The 20,186-nt window shown below is 39.5% G+C and overlaps 1 protein-coding gene across 1 annotated transcript in view; it reads left to right on the plus strand.

Annotated features, from left to right (window-relative positions):
- The window catches only part of dnajc18 (DnaJ (Hsp40) homolog, subfamily C, member 18), a 47,026-nt gene that overhangs the window by 23,258 nt on the left and 3,582 nt on the right, over positions 1-20,186 (plus strand). The window contains exons 4-7 of the mRNA XM_063052712.1: positions 2,974-3,159; positions 7,611-7,720; positions 14,839-14,948; positions 16,014-16,186. Of these exons, the coding sequence (XP_062908782.1) occupies positions 2,974-3,159; positions 7,611-7,720; positions 14,839-14,948; positions 16,014-16,186 (579 nt within the window). The remainder of the gene's footprint in view (positions 1-2,973; positions 3,160-7,610; positions 7,721-14,838; positions 14,949-16,013; positions 16,187-20,186) is intronic.

The following is a 20,186-nucleotide window of genomic DNA, read 5'->3' on the forward strand; positions in this document are numbered from 1 at the left end:
AGTGAAATTGAGGGCGGGGTGGAAGCTGGAGGCAAAGTGGATGAAGCCGGTGAGTACAACATGGGTAAAGGAAGCAGCACTAATGCCGTCATCAATGTAGCGTAGGAGAAGTGCAGGACGGTCACCAGTATAGGCTTGGAACATAGACTGTTCCACATTGCTGACAAACAGGTGGGCATAGTTGGGACCCATGTGAGTGCCCGTAACTACCCCTTTTGTTTGAACAGATGGGAAGAACCAACGGAGAAATTTTTGAGAGTGAGGACCAAGTTCTGCTAGGCGGAAAAGAGAGTGGTGGAGGGGAACTGGTTAGTTCTGGTGTCCAGAAAAAAACGGAGAGCTTTGAGGCCTTCCTGATGGGGGACAGAGGTGTACAGGGAACTGTACATACATAGTACAAATAAGATGATAGGTGCCAGGGAACTTGAAATCCTTGAAAAGAGTAAGAGTGTGTGAGGTGTCACGGATGTTAGTAGGAAGGGACTGAACTGGGGGGATAAAACAGAGTCAAGGTATGCCGACATGAGTTTAGTGGGGAACAAGTTGAAACAATGGGTCTACTTGGACAAGCGGGTTTGTGTATCTTGGGTAGAAAGTGCAGGGAAATATCTTGTATTCCATCTGCGTAGCCTCCAACCTGATGGCATGAACATCGATTTCTCCATACTTTTTTCCATGGAGGCTGCCTGGCCTGCTGAGTTCCTCCAGCATTTTGTGTGTGTTCCTTGAACATAAAAGTTCAGTTTGAACACTATAACACTAAGATCTTAGACTGATTTAAATCTATTAAGAAGTACAAAACCAGATGCATCCCTTTTGATAGAGCTGCACTGTTAGGCAGAAAAATTAAAGAGAAGTAGTAATAAACAAAGACAGCCAAGCACAGGACAACTTTGGTAACCTGTTGTTGTTCAGAAATCCCACTGGTTTGGCACCTGGCTAACTGGGAGCTGATGCCAACACTCCTCTTAGTGCTCTGGCTCCAGGGTCCCCCCGTGCTCATCTCAACTTTCTCGGTTCACCTGAAAATTTATGATACCATTTAACATTCTTTTAAACTTACCTGATTCACTTGAAAATTTATTATGAAGTGTAACATCAAATTAAAGGTGTGTTGGAGCATTAATTTTGAATAACATCCTGTAGTCTGAAAAGCCTGCCAGTTTAGTTACCCTAAAATCCCCATTATATTGCATTAACAATTTTGCAATTCTGCTGCAATGGATTATAATTTAAGATTTGTCTGATTTCTGAACTCTTGAAGTGTAAGATCAAGGGGACTTAAGTCATTGCCCACTTAATATTGAAAATGAAAGGCTGACCATTATAAAATGTTCTCAGAAAATTGAGGACTCTTAAGATTCTGTCTGTTCAGTTTCAGTAGATTTTAATTATTTTTAGATGAACAGAGCTTAATTAAGACATGCATAATATTGCAAGTCTTATATCCAACAGATGTTTATATTCTTTTGAATAAATAGTTTTGAACACATTACTTTGGTACTATTTTTCTTTGACCAAGTATCCAACACACTCTTGTACGTGAATAAAGCTTTGCCCAGTGACCCAAGAAACAAATTTCTCTGCCTCAAGAATATATAGGTTCAACCTTTCTAAACATTGCCAAATTGATGACTGGGTTAAGATAATTTTGACTGCATCTTTTTCATTCTGAAGTTTATTTCACCTCTTGACAATTTCTAGACCTGTGAACTTATTAACTGTTTAAATAAAATTTTGCGGAAATAAAATTTCCTTTTACTAGGCAGGAAGTATAATCCTGATCACATACATTTTCATTTCCACTGAATATATTTTTGACTATCTTGTTCCCTTCAATCACTTGAAAATTGGATGATGGTGGTGAACAGCAAGAGAAGGGTTTTCTCTTTATTTATTCTATATTAATACTTCACACTGGCAACATTTCTCTGAAGTTGACTGGAAGGGTGCACTTTTTAATTTCAAGCCTGATTTAGTCAGCAGGCTCGGTGTGTGAGCATTTATCTAATAGCCATCATAAAATGATCAAGGTCAATGTTGTGTTTGAAAGAAGGAAACGTGAAGCTGCTATTAATGTGCCAAGTATATGAACATCGATAAATTGCACAATTAGGAGAAATTGCATGTTCGGGAGCAATGGGTAGTCAGAGACCAGAAAAAGAATGAAAAAGAATCATACCTGGTGAATTTGGTTGAAGTTTTTGAAGAAGCAACTGAAGCAGTGCATGGAAATAAATTTGTTGAAATCTTGAAGCTTTTGCTAAAGTTCTTCTGAATTGAAGGCAAGTTGATAAACTGATAAAGATACTAGGTGACTGGCAGGAGTCAGAGTGTGAATAATAGGCAATTACTCCAGTTGTGACAAATGGTCCATAAAAGTTGTGGGACATCAACTATTTACTAGTCACATTTACAACTCCTCCCTTGGAGCGTCAGACACCCTGAGCCAGTAGGCTGGTCCTGGACTTATTTCCTGGCATAATTTACATACTATTTAACTATTTATGGTTTTATTACCATTTATTATTTATGGTGCAACTGTAACGAAAACCAATTTCCCCCGGGATCAGTAAAGTATGACTATGACTATGACTATAAATGATGGAATCGAAAGTCATGCATGTTTGTTTGCTGATGATACAAAGGTCTCATAAATAGGGTAGGTGAAACCATACAGCAGGAAATGGGCAAAATTGTGGTTAAATAAATTTCACTGTCAACAATGCGAGGCCAATAACTTTGGACCTAAAGAACAGAATGGAGCACATTTATAAAAGTGGAAAAATAGAAATGGTGTCTTGAGGATCCATGGATATAGATCAGTAACAGCTGAAGAAATAATTGAAGGCGAAAGGTTTTTTTGACCTAAAGAACTGAAATGTAAAGGGAAAGTTTAAGTTCATGGTTAATTTGGTTATGAATTGTAAGTCTGAGACTAATGTTAGTTAACCAAAGGTATGTTTGTTTTAGCCATAGGAAATGCATATGCCATATTGAGCAATCCAGAAAAACGATATCAGTATGATCATCGTAGAGAAGAATCAACAACCATCCGCAGTCCTTATACAAACAATTCAAGCCATTATCGAGAATTTGAAGCTGATATAACACCTGAAGATGTATTCAACATGTTTTTTGGTGGAAGATTTCCAACAGGTTGGTATTGCAATACAATCTTGCGGAAAGATTAGTGTGTTCATAATAATATTGACAAATATAAATGCAAATTGTATTATCCCTTGATAAAACTGTTGGTGTAAGCCGGGTTAAAATGTGGCAACATTTTTTTCAGATTTTTTTCAAAAATAACATGCCTCAGTGAGTTGTGCCATGAGATTAGTTTATCGTCATACACAACAGGGTGCATTGAAATTCTTTGTTGGTATGAATCTCACAGTATAAACAGTAATAATAACTACAATCACAAGTGCAAAATGGCAGTGTTGTGTTTGTTGAATGGTATGATCTGAAGTAATGCAAATAGACATGCTAATGTGGCACTTGTGGAATAACTGAAAGACATAGAAATGATAGACAAGAACACGGCAGCAACATCGGGAAAATGGTATGAAATAGGTGGTTGATGTAGCAGTCTCATAAGTGGGGAAGAAGCTGTTTATAAGTCTGGGTTTTCAAGTTTCTATATCTACTCCCTGAAGGTAGAAGAGAGAAAAGGGAAAAGCCAAGGTGACAGGCATTTTGATGTTACTACTAGCCTTTGTGAAGCAATGCACCTTGAAGATGGACTGGGTAGAAGGAAGTGGCAATCCTATGATTGATTAGGAAGTGTTTATAGCTTTCTGCAGGTTCCAGTGCTCAGGAGGTTAGGAGGAGGACAGTTGCCATACCAGATTGAAGTGCAACCCATCAGGATACTTTCTGTAGACCATCGGGAGAGGTCTCCACAGAATCCTTGTAGATGTGCAGAATCTTCTCAAGATGCCTAAAAAAAGTAAATGCACCGATGCATTTTTGTGTTTACTATATCAGTTGCGGGTGATATGGGGAGCAGGTACAGTGAACAGAACAGTGGCTAAGCACACAATCCAGGAGAGCACCAGTGGGGTTGAGAGTTCGCGTCCCAATCTATGAATTTGAAATCTAGTAAGTCATTCTCATGACATGGCTGCTCAGTCTGGGGTACCTCTTTTCAGATGAGGTATAACCAACTACTGGTTTTGTTTGAAGTGGCTGTGAATTCTCTCAGGTATACTGATGAAAATTAAACTCACTTAATAGCTGTAAAGCATTCTGAATAATATCATTTTGTTGTTTTTACGGTTTTTCTGTGTACAAATTATCGGTGTTGCTCCTACATTACAGCAGTGACCGTGAAGTACTTTAGGTTATCTTGAATTCATGCAAGTTGCTTTGTAAATTGAAGTCATTAATTTGTTTAAACCAGCAAGCTTGGAAAGAAAACAAACCCAGGTCGTCTTCGGTGGAAGAAGTGAGGGGGAGAGGGTGATTCCTGCTTTGTTCAGGCAATCTTTGGTTTTAAGTGATTCAAATCCAAAGACAGTGTTTGGCCAAATGGGATTTGCTCATCCAGATTTGTAATGTCTGTCACAGCATAAAGAAGCAAAAGTGAGAAATTACATTACGGTTAGAATAGTCTTAGCAAGGTAGACAGCAGGAAATCTTTTTAAATGTTTTGTGAGGTATTAGGTTTACTAAAATTCATAAGTGGTTTCTCTAGGGTTCCCTGTGTTGACATCTTAATGACAACATTTTTTAAAAAGTATGATGATTAAGTGCCTATCAGGAAGTTCTGATTCTGAGTTCAGGAGAGAGATTTTATTACAGTGCTGCGGATTCCTCTGCCTGCACTCTGCCATGATTAAATACCTCAAGTACAAAGTACATTTATTATCAAAGTATGTGTACATTATACAACCTTGAGATTCATCTCCTTACAGGTGGCTATGAAATGAAGAAACCCAAAAGAACCCATTTAAAAAAAAGAAAACTGTCACACACTCAAAATGAAGAGAGAAATAAAAACAAACAAATCGTGCAAACAATAAAAATAAGTATATAGCATTCAGAATGAAAGTGAGTACACTGACACGAAGCCCGAGGCAGATCACGGCTGCAATTCAGCGCAGAGCTGAGTAAACCTGGTCCAACCCTCGCCTCTTGTTCCAAAACCCTGCCTATTAATCTGGCCTGGTGTTTAAATTGTCCAAAACATCAGGTCATTCCTCACTCCAGGATCCAGGCTCTGTTGCTTCGAAATGCTCTGGGTCTGGACTCCACCCCCATGTTTCAGCCAATACTTGACCTTTCCAAATTGGCCTGCCACTTCGATCTTGCGTCTTTCCTTGCTCTTTGTTTGGTGGATTGGCCTTAATACTGCCTCATCTCTGCTTGCCCTGACTGTACCTCGATTTCGCCTTGACTTTGGCTTGAACCCGCTCGCTTCGACCCGCGACTCTACCTCGCCTCCTCTCGCCTGTCTGTTGTTTGTGGTGTTCATTTACCAGAAATTTTATTGGGAAAAATGTTATTATTAAGGTATTTAGTTGCGTTCTTTGTTTTGTTTGCCACTGATAAGTAGTCGTGGGGTTTCACTATCTTAAACTTGAATGTCTACTTGACATTTGACCTGTTAAGAATGATTTCTTTTAAACTTCATGTTTTGTGGCCTAATCTATTGCAGACTAATCAATGCCAGCAGAAAAAAGCAATTACAAAGCAAAGCTCTGGTTCATTGGTTTGAAATATTTCTAACTTGCTACTAAAAGGCTGTTACAGCTGTTGTGTCATGGCTGCCTGTGAACACAGATACCAGAGGTCACTGTTCCATTCAGTTCCCTTGACTGTTTTCAGCAGGTTGTATATACAGTGCCTTTAAAAAGTATTTACCCTCCTTGGAAGTTTTCATGTTTTATTGTTTTACAACATTATAATATTTTGACACTGTTCAACAGAAAAAGAATCCTTTGTGTCAAAGTGAAAACAGATCTCTACAAAGTGATCTAAATTAATTACAAATACAAAACAAAGTAATTGAAAGCATAAGCATTTACCTTCAAGTCAGTAATTAGTAGATGTACCTTTGGCAGCAATTACAGCCTTGAATCTGTGTGGATAGGTCTCTGTCAACTTTGCACATCTGGGCACTGCAATTTTTCCCTATTGTTCTTTACAAAACTGCTCAAGCTGTGTCAGATTTAATGGGGATTATGAACAGCTCTTTTCAAGTCCAGCCACAAATTCTCTATTGGATTGAGGTCTGGGCTCTGACTTGGCCACTCCAGGACATTAATGTTTTTAACATGATCTATCCTGGCCTCACCACATTTGATGCAATCATGAAGAAAGCATGTCAACAGCTCTACTACGTTCATAGTTTGTGAAGATGTTGTATGTCAACAAAGATTTGCAAATTCGTATAGATGTATGGTGGAGAGCACAGTAGATGCATTCAGTCTGGTATGGAGACTCCAGCATTCAAGATGAAAGGCAGGTATAAAGGTTTGTAGATTCAACCGTCATGGGCTCAAACTTCCCCATCATCAAGAATATCTTTAAGTGGTGATGTCGCAAAAAGGCAGCATCCCTCAGTAAGGACCCTAACCTTCCTTGAAATGCTGTCTTCTCATTGCTGCCATCAAGGAAGAGGTGCAGGAGGCATGAAGTAACGCACTCAATTACTTAGGATTAGCTTCTTCCATTCCGCTGTCAGATTCTGATTGCCAATGAACACTACTTTGTTATTCCTTATTTTACTATTTGTTTGTAATTTATAGTCATTTTTAATTTTGTATGTCCTGAACTATACCACGACAGAAAAACAACACCTTTCACAACATATGTCCTTGGTAATAAACCTAATTCTGAAATTGTGTCCTTTTGTACTAGACCTTCTATCCAAGGAAAACAGTCTTTCAGCACCTACGCTGTTTCACCTTGTAGTTTTCAGTGAAATCGGCTATCATCTTTTAAACTTTCAGCATAGACCCAACTTACTCATCAATATAAACTGGGGTTGGGGGGTAAAAAGAATAAGGGCCTAGAATTTATAGTTCCCCACATTAAAGTGTTCCACCCTTAAAATTACACATTTTATTGCTAATATTTTCTACCTTTTCATCAGTCCCTGTCTGCATTTTACCAAAAAATTCATATTTCTGTGTTGAATGGCATTTGAAAATTCAGCTATTTTGCATCCATTAGTTTCCGCCATCTCTCTCTTTGGCTTGATGTCGAATGTGATTTTTGCTTTCATGTTGCATCTGTCTGAGGATGTTTTGATTTTTCAAAGTTCTTTTAGCACTTCAACAACGGATTTACTTATCAGCTGATTTCAGGCTAACAGAATATTTCCCTTTACTCACTCCTTGGCTAAGGTTGTCCTTGCAGTCCATTAGAACCATTTCAGAGTCTCGGAAGTTATGGAAGAAAGTATATCCATATTCTCTAACAAGCGATACAGGAAAAATATAAACAAAGTTTGTGGATTATAGATTTGGGGCTTGTAGCTAGTGTCTATAGATTTTAAATACGTATTGTAAAGCTATTTACACGTCATACAAGTCAGCTTTAACTATTGGATTTTATTATCTGTTCGGAGTGGTTAATAGATGGTGTGCTTTGATCAGGTAACATTCATGCCTACACAAATGGAGGGACAACGTACACCCATTTTTACCGTCGGCGCCGACATATGAATGAAAGGACAGAAGAGGAGGAACAGGAAAATAGAATCCAGGTCAGTTTTGTATTTCTAAGAAGATGGGATAGGTGAGGTTGCATGGCATCAAGAATGCAAATGTCTTGTATGGTTATCACATCTTAGATGGATACCGTATCTTCCGATTGGGAGAGAAAACACTATATTTATTTTGAAGAAGATTAAAGCTTATAAAATCAATTTAATGTTAAGTGCCTGTTATCATAACTTGCAGATCAAACTTCTGCTGATATCATATGCATTTAAATCTGTTGTAAAGTATATTATCTACAATAGTAGGTTTTACCTTGATTTTGTTCTTGATTATTGCTATTTGCAAGAGCAAAGTTGTCAGTCCTTTGTAGTAGATCTTTAGGGTTTTTGAATGCAGACGAATTGGCTAGTCAACACTTCCTTTTAAACAAAGGAGAGTCGTTGGCATGGTTATATGAAGGTCTTTACTCCAGATGGCCCACGGATAATTTATTTCTTTATTATAAATAAAGTATGAATCAAAGAATCTTTAACAATAGAGCAAATATGTTGAGAGGTTAGAGGCCAGAATCACAGTTAATGACATCTCCTCCAAGTCTGAAGAGGAACGTGGATTGGGAGAGGAGAGATCCTCTTGTCCTTATGGGATCAATGTTGTTGAAAGGACAAAGTGGGTTCTGCATATAAATATGAGCAGAATTTCACAGGTTATAATTTTGGAACCATGTGCAAATTGGCATAGGGTAAATGGAGTCATAGAACACTGCAGCACAGAAACAAGCTCCTTTGGCCCATCTAGTCTATGCCAGCTTAGCCGTCTGCCTAGTTCCATCTATCTGCACTGGCCCATAGCTCTCCATACCTCTCTCATCATGTACCTATCCACAGTTCTCTTAAATGTTACAGTTGAACTCACATCTCTCACTTCTGCTGCAGCTTATTCCACATTCCTATCACCCTTGAGTGATGAACTTTCCCCTCAAATTCCCCTTGAGTATTTCATTTGACAATATGATTTGAGAATTGAATGTCTGTGTGGTTCAAGCAGTGGTGTGGGGCTTTCCATTGGGATGTAATTCATAACAATAGGGCCGGGATCTCTGTCATAGTAAGTCAACTATGTAGTTCTCCGAGTACAACATTAAAGTAAGTGGTCAAGTGGTGGGTATTGACGAGAGAGTTCACATGAGGGGGAATCTGAAGAATGGTACAGTAGCCCAGCTGCTTTACAGCACCAGCGATCACCGATTGGGGTTCAATTCCCACTGCTATCTGCAAGGGTTTGTATGTTCTCCCCATGTCCACATGGGTTTCCTTTGGTTGCTGCGGTTTCCTCCCACATTCCAAATATGTACAGTTGGGGTTAGTTAGTTGTGAGCATGCTATGCGAGCACCAGAGATGTGGCAAATACTGCAGACTGCCCCTGCACAATCTTCAGATTCTTTTGGTCATTGACGCAAAACAGCACAGTTCATTGTATGTTTTGAAGTATGTATTTTGATAAAGCTAATCTTTTTTATCTCTAATGGGGAAAAATGGGAACGATGAACCTACTAGGTTGACATCTGTATAGGGGAACCTGGGAGAATCTGATACTAAGGAGCAGTTGTAGAGAAGTGCAGTGTGGAAACATACTCCTCAGCCCACAAGACAGTTATAAAAATAAAAACGAAGAAAATCTGCAGATGCTGGAAATCTGAGCAACACACACAAAATGCTGGGGGAACTCAGCAGGCCAGGCAACATCTAGAAAAAGAGTATAGTCAATGTTGTGGGCCGAAACTCTTCAGGATAAAGATTAGTTTTAGTTATCACATGTACATTGAAATATAGTGTAAAATGCATTGTTTGCATCAAATCAATTCAGAGAGGATTGAGCTGGACAGCCCACAGGTTTTGCCATGCTTGTGCCAACTAGTATGCCCACAACTCCCTAACCCTAATCCTTATATTTTTGGAATGTGGGAGGAAATCGAAACGACCTAGAGGAAATTCGCGCAGCTATAGATGAACGTACGAGCTCCTTTACAGACAGCAGCGGGAATTGAAGCTGGCACTGTAATAGCATTACCATAACCGCTATGCTACTGTGCTGCCGGTGGCTGAAGGCTTGGTGGTGTATAAGATAATTAATGGGCCAATGTCAGAAATCAAGATCTTTTCACATTTGGGGTAAGAGGGTGGGTAGTTTGTTACCTGGTGCACTTCGTCCGCCATTCATACCTGGCACCTGGTACATTTTCTCAATGTTCTCAGTACCATCCTGACTAAAAACCAACAATGGCTAACATTTAAATATATGGTACATAGCCTAGAAGTTTATAGTATTAATTCAAAAACCCAAATGGAAAAGTCAAGCTGTGACAATGAAGTTAAGGAAAATAAAACAAGGAAAGATTTAGGCAAAGGAAATGTAAAGTAAAGCATAAGGGTGGTCTAGTGAAAAATATGAAAACACATTAAGAGAGCTTCCATAGATATGTAAAAACAGAAAATATTAGCTAAAGTTAATGTTTGTCTCTTACTGAAAAATGGGGTATTATCCTGAGGCGTACAGAAGTGGCTGAGAAATGATAAAATATCCTCTGTGAAGCTAAATTAAGGGAACGCTACAGATCTGCAGTAATAGATGATCCCAAATAAGCTAACAAGTTTTTTGAAAAGCTAGTAATGAATTAATGGGACTAAAATGGAATAAGTGCTCAGGCCCTTTAGAGTTGTAACCTTGGGTTTTTAAGGTGTCTCTGAAGATGGTGTATAGAAGTGGTTGTCACCTTCCAATGTTTTCAATAGATTTGAAAATTATCCACATATTTGGAAGTAGCAGATGTAAGTCCACTCTTTAGGAGGGAAATGAGGAACTTTGGACTTGTTAGAATGACATCAGTATTACAGAATATGCTGGAACTTTAATGAGGAAATAGGAGCGATGCAGTTGCAGAATAATGATGGGAAAGGGAAAATGATTTTTGACATGTTTTTTTTTGGTTGTAATTAGCTGCTGTAAATGAGTCCAAGTGTAGTGAGAGAGAGAGAGTGGTGGGGGAGGGGATGGAACTGATGGGAAAATTTGTTGGGTTGTAGTTAGTGAGGGGGTGGGGGATTTTCCTAGGCCACAGTGTGGTATCAGCTGACAATTTAGGCAGTGCAATTGAATTTAGTCTTGACAAGTGTGAAGTGAGGACTTGATACTACAGGTGCTGGAAATCTGGAGCAATGCACAAAGCAACTGGGAGAACTCAGCAGGCCAGGTAGTGTCTATGGAAGGAAATGAGCAGTCAATGTTTCAGGTCATGACCATCATCAGGATGGGAAAGAACAACGGGGGGGGCGGGTTGTCAGTATAAATAGGTTGAGGTGGGGGAAGGTGGAGTAAGGACCAGTGGGTCATGGATGGATGCAGGTGAGGGAGTAATGGGCAGATGAGGGAGGGTGGAGAGTGGGAATGATGTCAGGGGTTGGAATATAATTGGTGGAAGTGATAAAGGGCTGAAGAAGATAGAATCTGATAGGAGAAGACAGTGCTCCATGGAATGGAGGGGAATCAATGGTTGGAATCTGTGGTGATGGGCAGTTGGAGAGGTGGGGGTGGGAAAGACAGGGTGAATTATGGGCAGTGGTATTGGGAGAAAATGGTGCATTTGGGATGGTCAAAGAGGGGTAGAATACACAGAGTGAATGGCAGAGCTCAAGGGAGCATTGATTGAAAAAAGGGACCTTTGGGTATAAGACCACAGACTCTGAGAGTGACAGTATAAGTAGATAAAGGAAGAATATGGCTTCAGTGGCCATTATGAAGGAGGTCCTCTTATTTCAATTTTTCAAAGCATTTATAAGGCCATACTTTGATTATTGTGTACAGTTCTGGTCACCACATTATAGAAAAGATATGACTGTGCTGGAGAGAATGCAGGGGAAATCATCAGGACTGCCTAGATAGGGGCTTTTCAGCTATAAGGATAGACTACTTAGGCTGGATCTGTTTACCCTGGAGCACAGGTGTGACTTGAAAGAGGCGTACAAATTATGAAGGGGGAATAAATTAGGTAGATAGTAAGAATCCCTCAGTTCGCGGTGTCTTAAGTAAGAGGGTACAGCTATAAGACCGAGGGACATAGGTGTAGAGTTAGGCCATTAGGCCCATCGAGTTTGCTCTGCCATTACATCGTGGCTGATCCATTTTCCTTCTCAGCCCCAATCTCCTGCCTTCCCCCTGTAACCCTTCATGCTCGGACTAATCAAGAATCTTTCAACCTCTGCCTTAAATGTACCAAATGGCTCGGCCTCTGCAGCCGCCTGTGTCAATCAATTCCATAGATTCACCACTCTCTGGCTGAAGAAATTCCTCTTCATCTCTGTTCTAAAAGGACATCCCTCTATTCTGAGGCAGTGTCCCCTGGTCTTAAACTACCCCACCAAAGGAAACACCCTTTTTGTATCCACTCCATCAGAGCCTTTCAACATGCAATAGGTTTCCCTCATTCTTCTGAATTTCGGTGAGTAGAGGCCCAGAGCCATCAAACGCTCCTCATATGCCAAGCCTTTCAATCCTGGAATCATTTTCGTAAACCTCCTTTGAACCTTATCCAATGTCTGCATATACTTTCTTAGGGATTAGGAGTCTGAGGAGTAGTGAATTGAGAGTGAATACTTATATTGAATTGACTTTATTTCTTACATCCTTCACATACGTATAAGATCCTAAAGAGATTGGATAGGCTAGATGCAGGAAGATTGTTCCCGATGTTGGGGAAGTCCAGAACGAGGGGTCACAGTTTGAGGATAGAGGGGAAGCCTTTTAGGACCGAGATTAGGAAAAACTTCTTCACACAGGGAGTGGTGAATCTGTGGAATTCTCTGCCACAGGAAACAGTTGAGGCCAGTTCATTGGCTATATTTAAGAGGGAGTTAGATATGGCCCTTGTGGCTACGGGGGTCAGGGGGTATGGAGGGAAGACTGGGGCGGGGTTCTGAGTTGGATGATCAGCCATGATCATAATAAATGGCGGTGCAGGCTCGAAGGGCCGAATGGCCTACTCCTGCACCTATTTTCTATGTTTCTATGAGGAGTAAAAATCTTTACGTTCCGTCTCCGTCTAAGTGTGCAATGTACAATCATAGTAATTATAATAATTTATATTAAATAGAACAGCCATTGTAATATTGAATACACTCAAATCAGTGTGAGTTAATCAGTATGATGGCCTGGTGGAAGAAGCTGTCCCAGAGCCTGTTGGTCCTGGCTTTTATGCTGTGGTACTGTTTCCTGGGTTGTAGCAGCTGGAATAGACAGTGGTTGGGGTGATTTGGGTCCCCAATGATCCTACGGGCCGTTTTTACACACCTGGCTTTGTAAATGTTCTGAATCATGGGAAGTTCACAACTACAGATCTGCTGGGCCGTCTGCACCACTCTCTGCAGACTCCTGCGGTTAAGGGAGGTACAGTTCCCATACCAGGTAGTGATGCAGTCAGTCAGGATGCTCTCAATCGTGCTCCTGTAGAAAGTTCTTAGGAATTGGGGCCCAAACAAAACTTCCTCAGCCGTCTGAGGTGAAAGAGGCACTGTTGTGCCTTTTTACACCAGAAAGTTGGTGTGTACAGACCATGTCAGGTCCTCGGGGATGTGTATGCCGAGGAACTTAAAGCTGTTTACCCTCTCAACCCCAGTTCCATTGATGTCAATAGGGGTTAGCCCGTCTCCATTCCTCCTGTAAACCACAACCAGCTCCTTTGTTTTTGCGACATTGAAGGAAAGGTTGTTTCCTTGATACCACTGTGTCGAAGAGACGTTATCTTCCCTGTAGGCCACCTCATTATTGTTTGAGATATGGCCAATCAATGTACGTCATTGGTAATTTTAATTAGCAGATTAGTGCTAATTTTTGAAAAGTGATTGGAATCTGGACTGTACTGCTTGAGGTGATGTTGGAGGCGTCTAAATGAGACTTGATTCATAGGAGGCTGCAGACCAAATATGGGTAAATGGGACTAGTATACATAAGTACAATTGTCAGCAGGGATCTTGTGGTGCAAAAGGCCTATTTTTGTGCTGTATAACTCTGTAAATCAGCATAGTCCAATGGTCAGAAAATCGAAACAAAATATAATACAGAAATCACAAGTAATTAAGAAGGCAGACAACGTATAAGCCTCTCTGGCTTGGGGATACGCATATGGCACAGTGGCATAGTGGTGAGCGAAATGTTTTACAACACCAGCTGTAAGATGGAGGTTCATCCTGCTGCCTTCTGTCAGGAATTTGTGTTCTCCCTGTGACCGTGTGAGTTTCCTCCGGCTGATCCGGTTTCCTCCCACAGTCCAAAGACATGTGAGTTAGAGTTAGTATGTTGGTGCCAGAAGCAAGGCAGCACTTGCAGCTGACTCCAGCAAATCTCAGACTGTTCAAACAATGTAATTTACTGTCTGTTTTGATGTTTCGATGTACATGTGACAAATAAAGCTAATCTTTACACGAGTAGAGGTGTTTTCCACGAGTAGAGGTGTTTTCCACTAGTGGTATCGAGTCTGGGTAGAAAGTTGATGTCACCTTTTCTTGGAGGAGAATAATAGAGGAAATTCAGTGAAGATTAATTCCTGGAATGATGGGTTTGTCATATGAAAAAAATAAACAGATCAGACCCTCGCACTCAAGTTTAGAAGAATGAGGTACACTGATCAAAATGCACACTGGGGGACAGAGATACAGAATTGGTCTTTCCTTTAGCTGTTGTGTTTAAACTTGGGGTCACAGAGTCAGAATAATGGGTTGATCATTCAGAATTAAAGTGAAGAGAAATGCCTCCATGTATCAAGTGGCAAATCTGTGGAATTCACTACAGAGTGGGACTGCGAAGGCTTAGTCTCTTTAAGTTTATTCAAGGCAAACATCAATAGATTTTTGATATTAAGGGAATTGAGGAAAGTGGTAAAGATTAGTGGTAAAGATTAAAGGTAAAGATCAGCCATGGCCTATTGAACAGCAGACATGTAGGGCCAAGTGGCCTCCTTTTTCTGTTTCTTATGATTTTATAAGTAAAGGAGTTCGTTGCCAAGAAACATTAAAGAAAAGTTCAGGAATAAATTGGTATCCATTATGATTTAAGTGGATAAGAGCCATTTCATCTAACCATTTAACCATTTTCTGCTTTGACATTTTGCAGGGCACTTATTCAGCATTTGTGCAGCTATTACCAATTTTTATTTTAGTTCTGGTGTCGCTTGTCGCCCAATTGATGGTGACCAATCCTCATTATAGTCTTCAATACAAACCGTAAGTTTGATGGTGAAATTATTTTACGCAAGGTGTTCTTTATTCATTTTTAATATTTTTGTATTTTATTGGGGAAAAATCTTGAAAATAAATACAAGTTAACCAAAGTAGTAACACTAAAGAGACCGCACATTTGTTTTTTTTAAATGTTGCGAAATAATTCAATATGTCTCATTTGTTTATTTTGCCTAATGACTGCTCTTGATTGTTTGAGCTGGTTTATCAAGTTCTGTAAATTGTACTTTTTGAGTGGCAGAGAGAAAATGACAATCATAGTGGCTGCCTGTTAAATCCTTTTTAAAGTTCTTAAATGTTTCTGGTCATCAAAAATATTTTAACAAATTAAATGAGCTGCATGAAAATGAATTAAAAGAAATGAATTAAAATGAAGTGAAAGAAATAAAGCACTTTCTTTCTTGGACCCTTCTCCCCACAAGCTTAGTGAAGCTGAGGGATTGAGTGCTGATTGCTTCTGCACCATTTCCTTATGAAGTCACTGCAGTTTTGGCATCTGACTTTCAAGACATTTTAGTTATTTTGACCATGCTCTGGCATAACTCAAGAGTTGCAGCTGAAATGTGAATGGAATGAAGCTAACAATCAGCAAAATACAGCTCAAGGTATGCTTTTTGTAGCTATGCAACCACAAGATGGCAGAGTTACATTTTAAATAATGTAACTCTTATTACATTGAGTAATAATGCAATAAAAGTTACAAATACCTGCTTTTAAGAAGTTGCATACTGGCTGAATATTAAAAAGTTTCATCAATATTCAGACTTTTAAAAAGATGTAGTTTTTGGTGAAAAATTTGTAATAAACAAACAAACCAACCTATTCCTGATTCATAAAGCTACAATGCAGACATTAATTGTCAATGTTACAAAAAGTCTCAACAGGGAATTTCACAAAACTGGATGATCAAAAAATATGCTAATCCTGTACTTTTCTATTCATTTTTGAATTAGTTCAAAACCTTGAATAACTTCATGAATATAACAGTTGAGTTTTATTTTCTGCTGAGCTCTACATGCAAGCCAGCTGAATATTGTATTCCAATTACAGGTCATTGGGCCACATTTTGTCGAGAGAAACCGAACATTTAAGAGTAACCTATTTTGTTGGTAAAGGCTTTGAGAAGGAGTACAGAGGCAAAGCACTACAAAATGTGGAAACTAATGTCGAGAATGACTACATTGATTATCTTCAAAAGAGCTGCTGGAAAGAAAAACAGCAAAGTAAGTGTGTGTTTAAAGTCTCTGTTTTACTAATTAAATAAATCTTAAATTTATATTGTGAAGATTTTATATAATCGTAAAATTGTCATATCATTGAAAATAGGATCACTTGGCCAACCATTTGGATTCATGTGTTCAGCTGTAAGAACATGGGGGATAATATTTTGTGGATAAAGGCCTCAGTGTCATCTTCAATTTAAGTTAGTGTTTTCCACAATCATATCTTCAGACAAGAACTGTGTATGCATTATTGGGGCCAGCCATATGGGGGAGCTCAGTGACCATTAGGAGAACTACAGGTTCTCAAATATCTGGTTTCATGATTTGTTGTAACTAATTGTGATGCTCTTCAATGCAGTAGGATTCTATTGTCTTTTAATTGCTAATCATTGACAAATATTTATCTTGCAGAAATACTCAATATGATCTATTTGCATCAGGTGATGCAGTTGAGTTTGTGCAGGGATTGATTGTGTATTTGGTTGCACTGAATTCTTAGAAGAAGCTATAGAACATGCATCTCTCAGAAGCTAATTTCCGTTACATGGGATTCCATTTTTCCCCCCTCTGCCCCTCTGCCTGGAAAGTGTAAATTAAGCAAATTAATTTTGCTACAGTATCAAAGTGGAAGAGTTGACCATTTATAATAGAGTATTTTGTTTTGGTCTCTGCATTCTCTGATGTGAAGTCTTTTGTAAACCAATGGGAAATATTTCACTTGTTTTTGTATTTTCAATTAAACTTTGGATTTGTATTTTCAGCTAAACTTTTCAAACTAATGTTTCAGACTTTTCTTCCCTTTCTTAAAAAGCGCATTGTATTGAAACACAAAATGCTAGAGATATCAGAACTGAAGAAAAGACAGTACCAAAATATTAACTGACTAAACCTCAGCACATCTTGCATTTTAAGTTAAGATATAGGCTTTCCAGCATCCATCATATTTTGTAGAGATCAAAAATGAATTTCTTACTCAGAAGGTGGACACAGAGCCTATAGATCAGAGGTTAAACAGTGGTGTGGTCATGAACTGTTTCTGGGTTATAGAAGCGGAGATACTTGCTATCTTGAAGTAAATTAAGATGGGAAAGTCCCCATGTACCGGCAAGGACTAATACAATTTTGCTTAATTTAATATTGGTACTAAATATTAAACAATTCAATTCCATAATTTTTAAACAATGAATGTACATTGATAACGTAAAAAAATAGTTGGTCTGGGACTTGGCACGATTAAAGCTATGGGCTTTCAAATTTCAAGTGAATGGAAATGCAGAGTTCTATTTCTTAATAACTTGGATCACCAATTTAATTTATTTATTGCTGTTAATACTTGCATATTATTTCCTCTCAGACCTTGTGGGATGATGGTGCAGAAATTGCATGGGCCCTGCAGAGTTATTTAAAATGTCCTTAGCCACAGTGGGTCTCAGGTGAATTGCCAGAGAACTTGAGGATAGCCAATATTGTTCTGTTGCTCAAAAAGAGTCCCAAGAATAAATTAGGAAAATATAGGCCAGTGAGCCTGAAGTCAGTAGTGTATACATTATTGTAAAGTATTCTAAGGAACATGATATTTTTGAAATATATAAAGGATAAAAGAGAGTTGAGGGTAGAGATAGGACTAATAGAAAATGACACTGGAGATATTGTAATGAGAGATGTAGAGATGGCAGAGGAACTGAATGCATCCTTCATAGTGGAAGACATCTGCAGTATACTGGACATTCAAGAGTGTCAGGGAAGTGAAGTATGTGCAGTTAAAATTATGACTGAGAAGGTGCTCAGGAAGCTTAATGGTCTGAGGGTGATAAATCTCTGGGACCTGATGGAATGCACCCTGGGGTTCTGAAGGAAGTAGCTGGAGAGATTGCGGAGGCATTAACAGTGATCTTTCAAGAATCGATAGATTCTGGCATTGTACCAGATGACTGGAACATTGCAAATGTTACTCTGCTATTTAAGAAGGGTGGGAGGAAGCAGAAAGGAAACTATAGACCTGTTAGCCTGACATCAGCGGTTGGGAAGTTGTTGGAATCGATTGTTAGGGATGAGATTACGGAGTACCTGGAGGCACATGACAAGATAGGCCAAAGCCAGCATGGTTTCTTGAAAGGAAAATCCTGCCTGACTAACCTACTGCAATTTTTTGAGGATATTACAAGCTAGGTAGACAAAGGAGATGCAGTGCATGTGGTGTACTTGGGTCTTCAGGAGCCATTCATTTCTAGAGGTATAGAATATAAGAGAAGAGATGTGATGTTGAGGCTCTATAAGGCACTTGTGAGACCACACTTGAAGTATTATGTGCAATTTTGGGCTCCTTATTTTAGAAAGGATATACTGACATCAGAGAGGGTTCATAGAAGATTCACGAGAATGATTCCAGGAATGAAAGGGTTACCATATGAGGAACCTCTGGCAGCTCTTGGGCTGTATTCCCTGGAGTTCAGGAGAATGAGGGAGGATCTCATTGAAACAGTCCGAATGTTAAAAGGCCTGAACAGATTAGATATGACAAAGTTATTCCCATAGAACCATAAAACCATCGAACACTACAGCACAGGATAAAGGCCATTCGGCCCTTCTAGTCTGTGCCGAAACTTTATTCCGCTAGTCCCACTGACCTGCACCCAGTCCATAACCCTCCAGACCTCTCCCATCCATGTATCTATCCAATATATTCTTAAAACTTAAGAGTAAGCCCACATTTACCACATCAGATGGAAGCTTGTTCTACACTCCCATCACTCCCTGAGTGAAGAAGTTTCCCCTAGTGATCCCCCTAAACCTTTCCCCTTTCACCCTAAAGCCATGTCCTCTTGTGTTTATCTCTCCCAATCTGAGTGGAAAGAGCCTACTCTCATTTACTCTGTCTATACCCCTCATAATTTTGTAAACCTTTATCAAATCCCCCCTCATTCTTCTGTGCTCCAAGGAATAAAGTCTTAAACTGCTTGATCTTTCCCTGTAACTCAATCCCTGAAGACCCGGCAACATCCTAGTAAATCTTCTCCGCACTCTTTCAATCTTACTGATATCCTTCCTATAGTTATTTCTCATGGTAGGGGAGTCTAGGACAAGAGGGCACAACTTCAGGATTGAAGAATGTCCACTTAGAAGAGAGATGCGAAATTACTTTTGTCCTTAGGGTGGTAAATCTGTGGAATTTATTGCCATGAGTGGCTGTGGAGGTGAAGTCACTGGGTACATTTAAGGCAAAGATAGATTGGTTCTTGATTAGCCAGGGCATTGAAGGGTATGGGGAGAATGCAGGGGAGTGGAGATGACTGGGAGAATTAGATCAGCCCATGATTGAACGGTGGAGCAGACTCAATGGGTTGAATGGCCTACTTCTGCTCCAATATCTTATGGTCTTATGTTCGTATAATATATAAGTACTTGAATAGATAAGGCATGATTCAGTATGGCTTTGTGCATGGTAAGTCATGTCTAATGAACCTTAGAGTCTTTTCAGGAGGTTGCCAGGAAAGTTGATGAAGGAAGCGCAGTGGATGTTGTCTACATGGACTTTAACAAGACCTTTGATAACAGTCTCGCATGAGAGGCTGGTCCAGCAGGTTCAGTCGCTTGGCATTCAAGATTAATTTGTAAATTACATTCAATATTGGCTTAGCAGGAGAAGCCAGAGAGAGGTTATAGATGGTTGCCTCTCTGACTAGAGGCCTGTGACTAATAGTGTGCTAGGTCTTTTGTTATTTGTCATCTATATTAATGATTTGGATGATAATGTGGTATACTGAATCACCAAATTTACAAGTGACACCAAGATTGTGGACTTACTGGACAGTGACGAAGGCAATTAAAGCTTGCAATGTGTTCTGGACCGGCTGAAGAAAGGGGCTGAAAAGTGGCAGATGAAATTTAATGCAAATAAATGTGAGGTGTTACACTTTGTGAGGACAAACCAGGGTAGGACTTACATAGTGATTGGTAGGACACTGAGGTGTGTGGAAGCACATGATCTGGAAATACAGAT

The sequence above is a fragment of the Mobula hypostoma genome, chromosome 7 (genome assembly GCF_963921235.1).
Source record: "Mobula hypostoma chromosome 7, sMobHyp1.1, whole genome shotgun sequence".
Taxonomy (NCBI): Eukaryota; Metazoa; Chordata; class Chondrichthyes; order Myliobatiformes; family Myliobatidae; genus Mobula; species Mobula hypostoma.